Here is a 16949-nt window from a genome sequence, read left to right as displayed (position 1 = left end):
AAGAAATATAAAAGACAATAATATTAAGAATATAAAAAGCAACATGACTATAGATGCAGTAGAGTTTTTTAAATAAGAGAATGTTATCAACAACTTTATACAGATGAATTCAAAAACTGAAATGAATTCAAAAACTAGAAAAATGCAAATCACCAAAATTGGCTCAAGTAGGAAAAAAAAAGTCTGTATAACCCTGTTGTCATGAAAGAAATTGATTCAGTACTTTAAAATCTCCCAAACCCACACAAAAGACACCCAACTCATTGCCAAAGTTTAAGGTATTTTGCCAATCTCATATATTAATTATTCCTGGTGTTAGAAAAATAGGGAATATTCCTAACTCATTTTATCATGCTAGATAACTTTTAACACCAAAACCAGACATGAACAGCACCAGAAAGAACAATTATACTTCAATCTTGCATGTGAACATAGATGCACCATTTGAAAACAAAATAGCAGGATACAGCCATCTATAAAAACTTAATACATTTTGGACAGATTGGGTTTATTCTAGGAAGATAAGGTTGGTTTAACATTAAAACATCCATTTACAAAATTCACCTGATTAACAAATTAAAGGGGAGTGACTCGTGATCATTTTAGTATATAGAGAATAAGTCTTTATATTAGTCTGTTCTTGTATTACTATAAAGAAATATCCTGAGACTGGGTAATTTATAAAGGAAAGAGGTTTAATTGGCTCATGATTCCACAGGCTATACAGGAAGCATGATGCATCTGCCTAGCTTCTGGGGAGGACTCAGGAAACTTACAACCATGGTAGAAGGTAAAGGGGAAGCAGGCATGTCTTATATAGCCAGAGCAGGAGGAAGAGAAGTAGGAGGAGGTGCCACACACTTTTAAACAACCAGATCTCATAATAACTTCATCACAAGAAGAGCACCAAAGGAATTGTGCTAAACAATTCATGAAGGACCCCCGTGATCCAGTCACTTCCCACCAGGCTCCACCTGCAACACTGGGGATTACAGTTCGACATGAGATGTAACCCCACCCAAATACCATGTTCTTCTCACATTTCAAGATATAATCGTGCCTTCCCAACAGTCCCCCAGAGTCTTAACTCATTCCAGCATTAACTCAAAAGTCCAAAGTCTCATCTGAGACAATGTAAGTCCATTCCACCTATGAGCCTATAAATTAAAAAACAAGTTAGTTACTTCCAATGATACAGTGGACCCATAGGCATTGGGTAAATATTCCTGTTCCCAAAGGGAGAAATTGGCCAAAAGAAGTGGTTACAGGCCCCAGGCAAGTCTGAAATGCAGATGGTAGTCATCAAATCTTAAAGTTCCAAAATAATCTCCTTTGACTCCATGTCTCATATTCAGGTCATGCTGGTCCAAGGGATGGGCTCCCAAAGCTTGGGCAGCTCAGTCCCTGTGATTCAGCCCCAACAGCTGCTCTCAATGGCTGGTGTTGAGTATCTGCAGGATACAAGCTGTCAGTGTATCTACCATTCCAGAGTCTAGAGGATAGTGGCCCCCTTATCACAGCTCCACTAGGCAGTGTCCTAGTGGAGACTCTGTGTTGGGGCTCCAACCCCACATTTCCCTTCCACACTGCCCTAGTAGAGGTACTCCATGAGGGCTCTGCCCTGGCACAAGGCTTCTGCCTGGACATTGGGGCTTTTCCATATATCCTCTGAAATCTAGGCGGAGGCTCACAAGACCCAACTCTTTCATTCTGTGCACCTGCAGGCTTAGCACCACATGGAAGATGCCAAGGCTTACAGTTTGCATCTTGTGAGCAGTGGTCCAAGCTGCACCTGGGGTCCTTTGAGCTGAGGCTGGATGCAGGGAGCAAGGTCCCAAGGCTGCACAGGGCAGTGGGGCACTGGGCCTGGCCCAAGAAACCATTCTTCTCTCCTAGGCCTCTGGGGCTGTGATTAAAGGGCTGCTGTGAAGGTCTCTGAAATGGCTTTAAGGTCTTTTTCCCATTCTCTTGGCTATGGTGGGCTGAAAATTTTCCACACTTTTACACTCTGCTTCCCTTTTAAATATAAGGTCCAGTTTCAGGTCATTTCTTTGCTTACACATATGAGCATAGGTTGTTAGAAGCAGCCAGGTCATACCTTGAATGATTTGCTGCTAGATAGTTCTTCCACCAGATACCCTAAATCATCACTCTCAAATTCAAAATGCCATAGATCTCTAGAGTAGGGGCACAATGCCACCAGTCTCTTTGCTAAAGCATGGCAAAAGTGACCTTTACTCCAGTTCCCAATGAGTTCCTCATCTCCATCTGAGACTTCCTCAGCCTAGAATTCATTGTCCATGTTACAATCAGCATTTTGATCACAACAATGTAACAAGTCTCTAGGAGTTTCCAAACTTTCCCTCATCTTTCGGTCTTCTTCTGAGCCCTCCACACTCTTCCAGCCTCCTTTGGTTACCCAATTCCAAAGCTACTTTCACATTTGCAAGTATTGTTGTAGCAGTGCCCACTCCTCAGTACCAATTTTCTGTATTAGTCTGTTCTCACATTGCTATAAAGAAGTACCTGAGACTGGGTAATTTGTAAAAAAAGGAGGTTTAATTGGCTCATAATTCTGCAGGCTGTACAGGAAGCTTGATGCATCTGCTCAGCCTCTGTGGAAACCTCAGGAAACTTACAATTATGGCAGAAGGCAGAGGGAAAGGAGGCACATCTTTCGTGGCTGGAGCAAAAGGAAGAGAGAGTGGAGGAGGTGTTACAGTTTTAAACAACCAGATCTCATTATAACTCACTCACTATCACAAGAACAGCACCAAAGGGATGGTGCTAAACCATTCATGAAGGATCCACCCCCATGATCCAGTCACCTTCCAGCAGGCCTCACCTCCAACACTGGGGATTACAGTTCAACATGAGATTTGGGTGGGGACACAAATCCAAACCATATCAGTCTTTAACTGAATTTAACACCCATTCAAGATAAAACTCCATAGCAAATTAATAATAGAAGGAAACTTCCAAAGCCCACAGCAAGTATTACACTCAAGGTGGTTAGCATGGAGGCGGATCGCTGCCCTGAATTCCAGATGGAGGAAATATAGCCTGCAGAGGGAAGAGCAGGTCCAAGGTCATTTAGTCAGTTAGGGGCAGAGGGAGACACCAGGAACATTTAGCCTTCAGTGCATGATTCATCTGCTCATCCTAAGTGCCCAAGAAACACCCTCAGTACAGCCCTAAAACACATATTTGTGCTTTTTACTTCAAACCACACTGATTTCTATCAGTATAATAATTGGAGAGTACGACACTTACATTTTTTATTTTATCTTAAAACTCTTGAGTAACTCCTGCCTCCAGTTTGTTTAGAACAGAGTTAATGTGTCCTGAGTTGGGAGCAGCTGATAAATCAGATGATGCCATATTATTAAATGGGTGGTAAGGCAGTGCATATGATACACCCTTACTTGAGTTTGCATTTGAAATGAAGACAAGCCTGTTGTTTTGTTCCAGATATTAGACTTGCATTCTGCAATTTGCTCATTCTGTGTAAACCACTTTCCTATTGGGAATGGGCTTTTAGGCTGTTAAACATTCAGGAGAATTAAAAAAGCATGAAATAGAATGCTTTGGAAGAAATTACTCCTAAGAAAACTGTATCAAGTGCACCTCATCTGATGAAAGATTTAGACTCATTTTGCGAACTTGGAACATATGCAAGGCTTAGTTGGATCAGAGGGCCAAGTGACAACGATAGGCAAATTTAAATGGGGTAGACTTACTCCTAACAGATAATGTGACCCCAAACAAATGATACCCACTGTATTTGCATTTCAGTTTAAATTGTGTATTTACTTTCCTGAGCCTCACTTGGCATCTTCTTCTTTGTTTATTGTTTTGAGACAGAGTCACTGTCACCTAGGCTGGAGTGCAGTGGTGTGATCTCAGCTCACTGCAACCTCCACCTCCTGGGTTCAATTGATTGTCCTCCCTCAGCCTCCCGAGTAGCTGGGGCTATAGGCATGCACCACCATGCCCAGCTAATTTTGTATTTTCAGTAGAGACAAGGCCATGTTGGTCAGGCTGGTCTCAAACTCTTGACCTCAAGTGATCCTCTCACCTTGGCCTCCCAAAGTGCTGGGATTACAGGCGTGAGCCACTGCGCCCAGTCTTGGCATCTTCTGATCGTCTCTCTGCCTTTCTTCCCATGTACCACTGGCTACCATCTGTTGATTCTGCCTGGGTTTTCTCATTTCCACCTTTGGCTGCCCAGCTTCACTAGTCTGATGTATCTAGACCGGAACAACAGAAATCACCTTGATATTAGCCAGTATCAGTGGAGCTCTCGTTATGTCCAAAGCAGTGGGCTAAGTGTTTAAACCTCATGTCCATCCCATGACGTTTTCATACCCATTCTACAGATGGAAGAGGTGAGGCTTAGGAAGGTTAAGTCATTTCACCAATCCCACAGCTGAAAAGCAGACTTTAAACATCCCTCCAAAGCCCATGCTCCTGTCCTAACTTCAATTTCTGCTTACCTCCCTTTCTCCCTACTCTAGTTACCCCTCTGCACGGTGGCCAAGGGGATGTTTCTGAAAAATAAAATGATGATTCACAGCCCCATCCCCAGCTCTACATTTAAAAATCCCACCTTTCACCGCTCCCTCTCTCAGATCCTGCATTTTAGCCCTCGGACCTTCTTGCTGCCCCCTGGGCATTGGAGACACATTCAGGCCTGTGTCCCTTTGAAGGACCTCTGCCTAGAATGCTTCTGCTGTACCTCCTTGCAGACTCCTCTCCATATTCTAAGACAAACCCAAATGTTACTTCCTCTATGAAGCCATCCATGATTCCCTTTGGCAGAGCTGGTCTCTTCCAGCTCCCGTAACCCTCCGTCCCGAAGCAGATGATGGCATTTCTCATCTCTGCAAATGTTGACATGAGTCTCTCCTTCACTAGACAGTGAGTTTTCATGTCTCATTCACCCCTGAATCCCCCAATCTACCTATTATCCCTCTTTCTCTCTCCCTCTCTCTCTCTGTGTCTTTCTTCCCCTCCATCCCTTTTCCCTCCCTCCATCCACGCTTCCATCCATCATCAACATCTGTATATCTTCATTCATTCAGCAGATACCTGTGGAGTGATTACTAAGGGCATTAGAGCTGAGTGATGGGACCCAGAGTCAGAGACACCTGAAATCACCCCGACTCTGCCTCTTGCCCAGCTCTGTGATTTTAGGAGATTCCATTGTAGTCTCTTACTTCAGTTACCTTGTATATAAAATTAGATGACAAAAAATTCCTATCTTGTGTTATTTTTTGAAGATTAAACCACTCATGCATGTAACTTTTATAATCTGCTAATACACTCTGGCATCATGTTGACATTCAGTAAATACCAGCTGCCGTCATCTCCCTCATCATCATCATCATTGTTAGTATTGTTGCTGTTTCTTCTTCCATGAGCCGTGCGCTGTGCTGACTGCTGGGGAGAAAGGAGCACATGTCAGCGATGCTCCTGAGTCCCTGCCCTCAGCATTTAAAATCTGGCGAGGAAATCAGCTATTAGGGAAGACAATTCCAGAACCAAGTTTTGGATTCCAGTTGTGCCAGGTGGCAGGCAGGTGGAAGGGGGCAGGGGTTTGGGGACGCCATCAACAGATTATAAACCGTGAGATGTATTTCCACCTTATATTCTATTCCTAACCAGGGCTCTCCTGGTGCTTGAAAAGCTCTGTGTGTTCCACTGTTCCTCTGGTGACACAGTCTCAGATGTGAGCCTCCCTTCTCCTCCAGGTGGGCTGGGGCTGGCATCTGGGTAGAAGTGGGATCTCTGCCTCCAGCTCCTGGCCGTGCTGACAGCACGACAGCACATACTGCTGGAACTCCACTGGACTGTGTTTCCTTGTGGGATGCTGCAGCGAGAGGGATAGTCATAGTTCCACATCTCAGCATACTAGGAGCCCTGCTCAGGAGTTCTCGAAGGCTCAGCACCCCAATGCCTGGGTAGGATAGAAGGCTCTGCGTGCTACAGAGAGATGCAGTCTATCTCTGGCTGATTTTCTTGTGCCATGGTTCTTGAATAGTGTTTCAGTCTTTAGGGGGCTTTGAGACTCTATTGAGTGTTTGATGCAAGTTTTGGCCTCTCTGCGGAAAGGCAGACCATTTTGTACCTATTTAGGAGGATCAAGGACCATCCTCCCCTGGTGAAGTCCAACCAAGGCCTCTTAGGATTTCACACCCTGTCCACCTTCCAGTCCTAATTATAGTACTGACCAATCTGGTAAACACTGGGTTAAATGTACCTGCATTCTCCAAGGCCTGGGACCCTCCTGCCTCCCCTCACCACCCACCTAAGCAGGCTGTGGACAGTTTCTTGTGTGAGATTATCTAATCCTGGTGGCCTAAGAATGCAGATTACTTCTGTTTGGCCAAGAAGAGACAGTGTAGACTAGTGGTTAAGAACACAGTTTCAGAGCCAGCTAGCCTGGCTTCAAATTCTGGATCTGCCACTCAGTAGTTGCATCATCTGGCAAATTAATTTAACTCTGTCTGCCTGTTTCTTTACCTATAAAGCAGGAGAACTAAGAGTATGTATTCTGAAGCGTTGTTATAAGGGTTCAGTGAGATTCATGTATGAAAAGTACACAGAGCAGTGCCCAGGACCCTGACGGTAATGGTGGTGTTAGCCATGGTTGCTGTGTTCCAACTTGGCTTTCATCCATGGTGGGTGCATGCAGGTACCCCACCATATGCAGTGACAGGTGCCAGCCACCAGGCACTTTGCAGACAGGGAGAAGGAGACACAGCCCTGCCTTAAAGAGCTCACACTCTAGTAGAAAAGCACAGGACAGTGATTTTAGGTGACAGGAAACGGAGTGCATGCAAGGGGTAGTGAGTGGGCATGTGAGGAGAGGGCATCTGCATCTCCCGAGGAACTCAGGGATCCTTTCACTGAGGAGCCCTTCACCAAGGAGGTTTTTCTTAAGCGGAGGGGTGAAAGAAGACTGGGGATTGGTCAGGCAGACGGAGAAAGGCACTGCAGGTGGAGGGAACGGCCTATGTGGAGGCATGGAGGTGACACAGGGGTGAGAGATCGTGGTGCACTCACATTGCACCACGTGGCACAGCTGGATGGGGAATCAGGCAAGACAGGGCCATGCCAGGCTTGTAGCAAGACACCCAGGAGGTCAGATTTTGCCCTGCAGCCCACCCGCTTTGTGCAGTGGGGTTCACCTTCTGCCCCTCCTTGTGTAGGAGCTCCAGGAGCTGGAGAGGAAGCTGGAGGACCAGCTGGTGCAGCAGGAGGCGGTCCAGCAGCAGCAGGCCCTGGCGAGCTGGCAGCAGTGGGTGGCCGATGGGCCCGGGATTCTGAACGAACCTGGGGAGGTGGATTCTGAAAGACAGGTGTCTGCTGTCTTGCAGCAAGCCCTGAGCAAGAGCCAGACGTTACTGGAGCAACATCAGCAGAGGTACGCTGTGTGCCCCATGGTACCCGAAGATATTAGTCCCCAGCAGGCCTGGAGAACCTGCATCTCCAACTCAGCCCGGCCGTACCCACTTGGGCTCTCACCCTCTTGCCTAAGGTGTCATCCCATTGCTCCAACACGAGCCGCTAGCTTTGTAGCAAACTCCTTCTTCCCTGACACCCTTCTTTTTTAAATTTAATATCATTGAAGTTTTACTAAACATAATATTTTTAAACTTTTTATTTTGAAATATAGACTCACAAGAAGTTGCAAAGATAGTAGGGAGAGTGCCATATACCCTTCCCCTAGCTTTCCTTCTTGGTAACATCCGACATAATCACGGTATGTGAATTGACATTGTCACAAGACAGCAAACTAGATTACAGGCCTTATTCCAATTTTACCATAAACATAGTATTTTATATTCTGCTTTTATAAAATTATGAAACAGACAGACCCCCAATCTTTTTGTTGTTCTTTGTATTGTTTTTCAATTCACATTAGACACTTAGCCTTGGCTGGGGCATTAAGAATCCTTGGAAAAACACAATTTTTAACAGCTTCATAATTTTCCACTGTGAATAAAAAATGGACATGGAAAGGATTGGAGGCAAAATCTATGCACAGTGTGGTTAATTTTTGCAAACACATGCATACACATTAATTGGAAGGAAATAGACCAAATTTCAATGGGTATGGTTTCTGGGCAGTGAGATTACAGATTATTTTCTTTTATCCTACCACGCTCTTCTGTGTAAATGCATCAAAGTGCAGTTCTGTCCCATTGAAATAATTGTGAGGGGGCTCAATCTGTATTGATTTGATTTAACGTGGGATTTTAGGGCATATAGTATTCATATGCTTCTGGAGGAGATGGCTTGTGATCAAACTTTTGATTTGATTTGCACCTGCAGAAGGTTTGGGGTGTATTAGCCAGTAAGAGCGTGAGGCAGATCAAGGAATCTGACTTGAATTGGCCAAGGCATGTGTTAAGCAGACCCCCTCGTGTGGGCGTCAGGAAGCCTCATGTGAAAAGGTGCCATCCTTTGATTCTGGGTCCACTTCAACCCAAGGACACATGGTGGGTGTAGACCCCAGTCTTCTTGGTCATCACCATGAGGACTGATGCAGAGTTTTCAAAGCAGCATCACAGAAATCACCCTGTAAAGCTATAGGAAAGTCTCCTTATAGCTCCCATGAAACTTTTCACTTTGAGGAGCCTTCCTCCTGGGGAGCACTCCTTGACATGTTATTTGCAAACTAGCCTAGGCAAGAAAAAGAAGGCAGTCTTTCTGGCCATCTCTTTCTGTGGACATATTTTTAAAATCGTGTGGCTTAGATGTGTGCTTCTTTGTTATTTAAATAATGAGTTGATCTCGTAGTATCACTTTATAACATCCCATAGTATTACTTTATAACAAAACCGAACTCACATATATTTTATTTTCACTCCAGTTTGAGAGAGGAGCAACAGAACAGTGTCGTGCTAGAAGACTTGTTGGAAAATATGGAGGCAGACACCTTCACAACCCTGTGCAGCCAGGTGAGAACGTACTGGCCAGGTCTGAGGCCGCCCCTTGCCAGCACATCATTTCATGTTTTTCTCAGAATCCACATTTCCTCACCTCCAGGATGGTGATGAAAAACCAGCCTTGGAACCTGCAGAGCAGATGTGTGCAGAGCCTCTAGCATGGGCCCAGCACACAGAGGACGCTCAATCAGTGCTAATGGCGGCAACCACAACCGTAATCACGTGTGCCCCGGTCATGTCTTTTCTGTGATTTGGCAGGCACCCAAATATTCTCCTTCGTCTCAATCTTTAACTAAGTTTAATATACAAAAAGTGGGTTCTACCAGGAACAAAGTGGGTAAGAGAAAACTGGGCCAGAGCCATCAATCGGTGAGACTGCACCCCACACTACACCTCTGAGTTGAGATCAGCCAACCTTTCTCATCCTTGGCCGGAGTTGCAGACTCACCTCCCTTCCTGATAGAGAGCGCTGAGGCTATGCGCTGAGCCTTATGCAGTCATGTACCTGTCTGCCTGCTACCATTCAGGTTTTATACACATCCTGCAGTAGGTTTCCTGTGCTTCTGGTGTCTGTAAGTAGCAGGAAATATGACTTCAGACGGTGGTGAATGCGAGCCACATGCCTCTGGAGAGGTGCTTGCTGATGCAGTGATATCAGGGTCATGTGCTGCGATTCTTTCCACAGTTCCTTCTCACAGTTCCAGCTGCCATAACTTTCAGAGCAAGGAGGTAAGAGGTCAAAGAACTGCCACCACGCCTGTTCTTTCTCATCAAGGAAGCAAATGCCTCCAAGTCCCTGCAGCAGATTCCCCTCACAACCTGAGAGCTGACCCGTGGGCCCTGTTAGCTGCAGGGGAGGTGCGAGTCACTTACTCTCCAGCCTCTGAGAAGGGAGTCAGCAGGGAGGAGGAAGTTGGGGCGCTTTTACGTGTCCAGCTGGCTGCATCCACAGGCACACCCACCTTCCCGAATGGATTCGTTTCCTATCACTGCTGTCACAAATGACCACAAACAGCAGCTTATCACAGCTACAAACTTACCTTAATGTTCTGTAGGTCAGAAATCCAACACGGGTTTCTCCAGGCTAAAATCAAGGTGTTGGCAGATTTGCCTGCCTTTCAGAAGCTTTAAGGGGAGAATCTGTTTCCTGCTTACTCAGGTAATTGGCAGGGTTCAGCCCATGGTGGTTGTAGGACTGAGGTCCTTGTTTCTTTGCTGGCTGCCAGCCAAGGGATATTCCTGGCTTCCGGTGGCACCTACATTCCTTGGCTCATGGCCTCCTTTCTTCATCTTCAAAGCCAGCAAGCATCCTCATCACATCTCTCTCTGACCTAACATAGCAGGGAGGGTCTCTGCTAAAAGGACCCACGTGGTGATTACGTTGGAACCACCTGGATAATCTAAGATAACCATTTTCCCATCCTATCTCAAGGCCCCTAACCTTACTCCCACTTGCAAAGTACCCTTCGCCTTGTAAGATGACATCTTCGCAGGTCCCAGGATGGGACCATGGACATTTTGGGGAGGGGTCATTATTCTGTTGACTGTACCAAACAAGTTGCCAGTGTTAACACTGGAGTGACGGTGTCCAAACAGGGCAGGGGAGGAGCTGGTGCTTCCTGAACACTGCCATTCCCTGAGTATTATCCTAGGCACTTATGTCTGTTATTCATTTAATCCTTACAGAAAGATGGGCAACAGGCAGGATTCCCCTGTTTTATGAATAGAGGGACTGAGGCACAGAGAGGTGGTGAGGGCAGGAGGGCTCGCCACTGCTCGTGGCAGGCTTGGGATTCAGCCCAGCATGGTGCTGCACAGATTTGGCTCTTCCTGACCAGCTCTGAAGGGTCTGAAGCAGATGACCACTCCAGCCTGTGTCTCTGTGTAACTGGGCCATCTCCCACTCTCAGCTTTGATTCTCCCACCTTTTTCTTTGTTACTTTGAGACTTCACAGAAAGCCAGTGTCACCAGTGGAATTTCACCCAGGTTCATTTCTAGATTGTGGGCCCTTTTAAATTGTGAACTCTGCATGCATCTCAGTCTGTTTCTGCTACTACACAAAATTCCTAGACTGGTTAATTTATAAAGAATAGAAATTCTTTATCAATTTTCTCACAATTCTGGAGGCTGGAAAATCCGAGATCAAGGCATCTGCAGATGCAGTGTCTGGTGAGAACTGCTCTCTGCTTCCAAGATGGTGCCTTGTTGCTGCATCCTCTGGAGGACAGCAAAGCTTTGTCCTTATGTGGCAGAGGGAATGGGAAGGTAAAAAGGGCTAAGCTAGTTCCCTGGAGCCCTTTTGTAAGACACTAATCCCATTCTTGAGGACAGAGCCCTCATGACCTCATCACCTTCAGAAGGCCCCCCTTCCTAATACAGTGGCATTTGGGATTAAGTTTCAACATGAGTTTTGGAAGAGACACAAATGTTCAAACAACAGCATTCTGCTGAAGAATTGGCTCTATGAGGAATAAATGCTGCCAGACCGGAAGCTCTGGGCAGCAGGGAGCAGGTAGGCTCCTTGTTTTTCTCTGTCCCCAGCTTGGTGCTTTGTATAGTCTGCCCAATAATATCTACTCAGCTGCATTTCTTTCTTCCCAATTCCTGTATAATAATAAGAGTCCTCCAGAGAAACAGAACTGATAGGATGCGTCTCTGTAGAGAAAGAGATTTATTGAAGGAATTGGCTCCCATGATTGTGGAGGCGGGTGTGTCCAAATTCTGCAGGGTTGACCTGCAGGCTGGAGACTCAGGAAGGAGGTGCAATTCAAATCCCAAGGCCATCTGCTGAAAGGATTATCTTCTGCTCGGGGCTGGTCAGCCTTTTTGTTCTCTCCAGGCCTTCGGCTGATGGGCTGAGGCCAGCCACATTACGGCAGGCAATTGACTTCCCTCAGAGTCCACCAATTTAAATGTTAATCTCATCCCAAAACGCCCCCATAGAAACAGCAAGAGGAATGCTTAACTGAGCATCTGGGCACAGTGACCCAGCCAAATGGACACAAAAAATGAACCAGCACATCCAGTCTGGAAGATGACCGCTTCACTCCCAGCTCATCGCAGATCTGCAAAAGAAATAGGTCGTAAATGAACTCTGAAACAGAAGGGCAGCCACACAGGATTCAAGCAGACCACACCCTACATGACTCAATACTTGAAGTTTTCTCAGGAGGAAAGGCTTGTAGATTTTATCACATACCCTAAGGCATCCCTGTGTCATAAAAAAGGCCAGCAGCAATGCTCATGGAAGCCATATTTTGCCATTTTCTTTTTGTACCGGAGAAAAGAATCATCAGGGAAGCTCAGTCCTCCATTTCTCTCTTTGTCCTTCCTCCTGCTGCTCCTTCATCCTGAGGAGAGGAGCAGGGAGAAACTAGGGAGAGAGGCTGTCCACTGGCCACTCCGGGCCTCTCTGTCACCCTCCTCTGCCTAGAGAGCTGTGTCCCTGTGTTGCTTTATGGTCCGTTTCTTTTAATTTTTTTTTTTATTTTAATTGGGGAACAGGTGGTTTTTGGTTACATGGATAAGTCCTTCATTGGTGATTTCTGAGATTTTGGTGTACCCACCACCCGAGCAGTGGACATTGTACCAATGTGTAGTTTTTTTTGTTTGTTTTTTTGTTTGTTTCTTTTGTTTTTTGAGACGGAGTCTCACTCTGTCACCCAGGGTGGAGTGCAGTGGCACGATCTCAGCTCACTGCAACCTCCACCTCCTGGGTTCAAGCGATTCCCCTGCCTCAGCCTCCCAAGTAGCCAGGATTACAGGCACATGCCAGCACGCCCGGCTAATTTTTTTGTATTTTTAGTAGAGACAGGGTTTCACCACGTTGGCCATACTGGTCTCAAGCTCCTGACCTCAGACAGTCCACCCACCTCGGCCTCCCAAAGTGCTGGGATTACAGGTGTGAGCTGCCACACCCAGCCCAATGTATAGTCCTTTATCCCTCACCTCCCCCCTCATTCTTCCCCCTGAGTCCCCAAAGTCCATTATCTCATCCTCATAGCTTAGCTCCTGCTCATGAGAACATACAATATGTGGTTTTCCATTCCTGAGTTACTTCACTTAGAATAATGACCTCCAGCTCCATCCAAGTTGCTGCAAAGGCCATTATTTCATTCCATGTTATGGCTGAGTAGTATTCCGTGGTGTATATGTACCACATTTTCTTTATCCACTTGTTGATTGATGGGCACTTAGGTTGGTTCCATTATGTTTGCAGTTGTGAATCGTGCTGCTATAAACATGCATGTCTGTGCGTCTTTTTCGTGTAATGACTTCATTTCCTTGGGTATATACCCAGCAGTGGGATTGCTGGATCGAATGGTAGTTCTACTTTTAGTTCTTTAAGGAACCTCCATACTGTTTTCCATAGTGGTTGAACTAGTTTACATCCCTGCCAGCAGTGTAAAAGTGTTTCGTCTGTGGTCCATTTCTGTCTGTACATAGTGGCATCCCATTCAAAGCTCGTGACCCATGTGGATGCTTTTTGTGTCACCAATTTTAGTAAGACTTGACCTAGTAAATTGAGTTGTCTGGAGGATTACTGATCGGGGACCACTGGAACTGGAAGGGCTGTGACAATGGGCTGACCTGTCCCTACATTGACTGGTGGGATCTCAGCTATAAAGGTTTAGACCCCTGCCTCAGGAAGAGGTGAATCTGCAGGGTGTTTATGAAGTCACCATTTATCCATCTTGTATCCAACAGATGTCTGTTGGTCACTCTCTCTGTTCCAGGAACTGGGTTAAGTGCTAGGGACAGAGAAGCGTGTGTCACTGACTTCATCCTAAGAGCCTAGTTCCAGAGGCACACTAGAAATGGGACAGTTACAGCAGAGTTGGTTAAAACCAATGCGAGATCAGAGGAGGGACACCTGACCCAGAAGATGGGGTCGGGGAAGATTCATGTAGAGTCCAAAAGAATGGGCTGGAGAGAGATAGAGAGTAGCCTGGGAGAAATATACCCCAGGCTGAAGGAAGCTCATGGGTAAGGGCTTAGTGGCCTGGGCGAGCAGGATGGTCAGGGAAGAACGAGTAGTTCAGTGTGACAGTGCTGGGAGGCCATGGATGGGGGAAGCATCAGGACGTGGAAGGAACTTTGGTATTTGGAACAGCACCCTTCCCCGTGCCTTCACTGAAAGCACTTACCAAGGTCATAGTGACCCCATGTTTCCAAGTGGTCGAGTCCCTGTCTTTGTTTCTCCTGACCTCTCTGTGGTCTCTCATCCCCCAGCCCACCCTTCTGAACACATTCTCTCCTTGGCTTCTGGCACCTGGACTCGTTCTCTCCCACCGCTGGCTGCCCCTGCGCAGGCCCCTTGCTGGACACTGCTCCTTCTCATGGCCTTTGTGTGTTGGACGCCTGAGAGCTCTGTCCTTGGGCCTCTTTTCCTCTCCAGCTATCCAAAGTGCTGGGATTACAGATGTGAGCCACCATACCTGGCCAAAACTTTTAATTATGAAATTATTTTAGATTCACAAGAAGTTACAAAGCTAGTATAGAGTTTCAGGGCCCTGCTCCCCATTTTCACTCAGTTTCCCCCAATGGCTCCTGTCAGACAGGATCAGAACCAGAAAGTTGACATCGATGTAAAATGTACGTATAGTTCTCCGTCGTTTTATCCTATGTACATTCATGTAACCAGCAGCACCATCATCAAGACACAGACCTGTCAACCACCACAAAGGCCACCCTGGGCTGTCCCTTTAAGGCCACACCCACCTCCCCTGCCCCACCCCTGGCATCCCCTGCCACTCTCCAGCTCCAAGTCTCACCACGCCCCGGTGGTTCCATGCATGGAGTCATGCAGCACGAGACCTTTGGAGACCGGCTGTTTCCACTCGACATAATGCCCCTGGGATCCTTCCAGTTCTTTCTTCTGACCGCGGAGTGGTATCCTGTGGCATGGGTATAGCACAGTGTCTTTAATTGTCCACTGGTTTAGGGACACTTCCATTGTATCCCGAGCCCGCACTGCTCTCCTGGTGCCTAGTGGCCTCACAGAATGTGAGGGGCGGGAGGAGAAAGTACTTTCATTTTGAATCACCCTGCTGCAGGACTTTTGCTGTGGAGATTTGGGCACTGCACCAGTGACTTGAGAGCAGTTGGACGGGATGGACGGAGGCTTTAGAAGGGTCCTGGGGAGCCAAGGTTGCTGACCAAATAGGTTTTTTTTTGACAGCTCTGAAAGTTCAGGAATATGTTTTCCAGACTAAGCTACTGAAATATTTATCACTCCAGGACAGAATGTCCTCAGAATGTGATAAATTAAAAATGGTGGTTCAAGTTGAGAGGTGGCCAGGGTCTAAGCTCCCTCCGTTGTTTTCTGTAGGAGCTGAGACTGACATCGTACCTGGCGAGGATGGCTGTGGTGCCCGGGGCCACGCTTAGCCGGCTCCTGAGTGTGGTGCTGCCCACAGCCTCACAGCCTCAGCTGCTGGCCCTGCTGGATTCGGGTAGTGAGAGACATCCGGACCACGCAGCTGAGAGTGATGGAGGAGCGGAGCAGGCCGACGTGGGCAGGCGGAGGTGAGTGCCGTGGAGGGGCTGCCTCCCGGGGCACATCACTGTCCCGAAGGGTCCCCATGAGTCTTTGAGGTCATGGGAGGCCCATGTATTTTGCCCATACTTTCTAATTTTGTCACCAATTTATTTTTTAAATAGAATCTTAATAAGTTTACCCACAGCCATAAATATTTCATACATGCCCATTAAAGAAAATGTAAAACATGTGTAAACAAGGAAGAAGAGAAAGAAATATCCATGGTTTTACCACCTGGAAAAGTGACTGTTAGCATCCTGTTACATTTCTTCCTCCAGCATGTGTTTCTCTGCTGGGTTTTATGAGTGTGTGTATGCAAGTGTGGGAGCATGTGTTTGTGTGTTGGTACGTGTGTGTGTGTGTTGTGCATGTAAATATGTGTATTTGTTTGTCGAGTGTGGAGTGCACACACTGTGGATACAGCCTTGCTACATTCTGCATTTCAGAATCTTATAGCAGAAGCGATTTTGTTCCTTACCTTTTAACGCTCATGCAAACATCCCCTATATAATTCTTATCCCATCACTAGGTTATATTTCCTCCTAGTGTTATTAATTTAAATGTTATTCTTTCAATGTAATTGACACTGGCACAGGTGGATATTATTTTTACTGGCTCCTCATGCTAAGGGGTGCGGCATAGAGCATGTAACTGTCATTCTGTCACTGGACATTCAGTTTGGGCCCATTTTTTCCTTAATTATGGGTAACTCTGCATAAACAGTCTCCTTTAGGATGGGGCCCCAGGTGTAAATTTGGTCAGTAAAGGTTCTTTATGGGGAAAGGCAGGAAGGGGTGTGGAGTAAGGCAGGTTTAGGGGGCAGCCAGCAGTGCCCCTTGAGAATGGAGTAGGTGGGGAATGAGGCTGCAAGGAAAGTCATGGTCAGGATGAAAATGTTGAGTACCAGGTTGCAGAGCTCACAGCCTCAGCAAGGATACAGAGGAGGCCGGGAGGGCACCTGGGAGCCCGAGAGCCTGCTGAACCATCATGATTGTGTAGACAGCATTTGTCCTGAGAAAAGGGGTAATGTTTTCCTTATCAGAGATACTTTTTATCAGAGTATCTGACTCAAAAAGCCAAGAAGCACTGCAGAGGGTACATAGAGTCTGACTGGGGTGAGGGGGAGGGTGGGGAAGAGGGAACAACAGCTGCGGGTGTGGGCGGGAGGCTCTAGGGGCGAGGAGCCTTCCTAGTGGTGTTGGGGCCCAGCATGGTCAGGAAGTGGGATGTGGACCGCAGTTAGAGGGCTGGGTTTAGTCTAGTCAGAGGGCTGGGTGTGGACATGGTCAGAGGGCTGGCTGTGGACTGAGGTTAGAGGGCTGGGTGTGGACTGAGGTCAGAGGGCTGGGTGTGGACTGAGGTCAGAGGGCTGGGTGTGGAAATGGTCAGAGGGCTGGGTGTGGACTGAGGTCAGAGGGCTGGGTGTGGACTGAGGTCAGAGGGCTGGGTA

General features: G+C 46.9%; 1 protein-coding gene across 4 annotated transcripts in view; it reads left to right on the top strand.

Annotated features, from left to right (window-relative positions):
* The window catches only part of EVC2 (EvC ciliary complex subunit 2), a 164807-nt gene that overhangs the window by 139603 nt on the left and 8255 nt on the right, over positions 1-16949 (top strand). For all 4 annotated transcript variants that reach the window (XR_004055663.1, XM_030925850.1, XM_030925843.1 and 1 more), the window contains 3 exons: positions 7215-7429; positions 8882-8969; positions 15290-15486. Coding sequence is in view for 3 of the 4 variants with exons in the window: in XM_030925850.1 (XP_030781710.1) it covers positions 7215-7429; positions 8882-8969; positions 15290-15486 (500 nt within the window). In the remaining variant the exon portion in view is untranslated. The remainder of the gene's footprint in view (positions 1-7214; positions 7430-8881; positions 8970-15289; positions 15487-16949) is intronic.

This window comes from Rhinopithecus roxellana, chromosome 2 (assembly GCF_007565055.1).
Source record: "Rhinopithecus roxellana isolate Shanxi Qingling chromosome 2, ASM756505v1, whole genome shotgun sequence".
Taxonomy (NCBI): Eukaryota; Metazoa; Chordata; class Mammalia; order Primates; family Cercopithecidae; genus Rhinopithecus; species Rhinopithecus roxellana.
The sequence above is the reverse complement of the archived record's forward strand: the minus strand, read 5'-3'. Positions and strand labels throughout refer to the sequence as shown.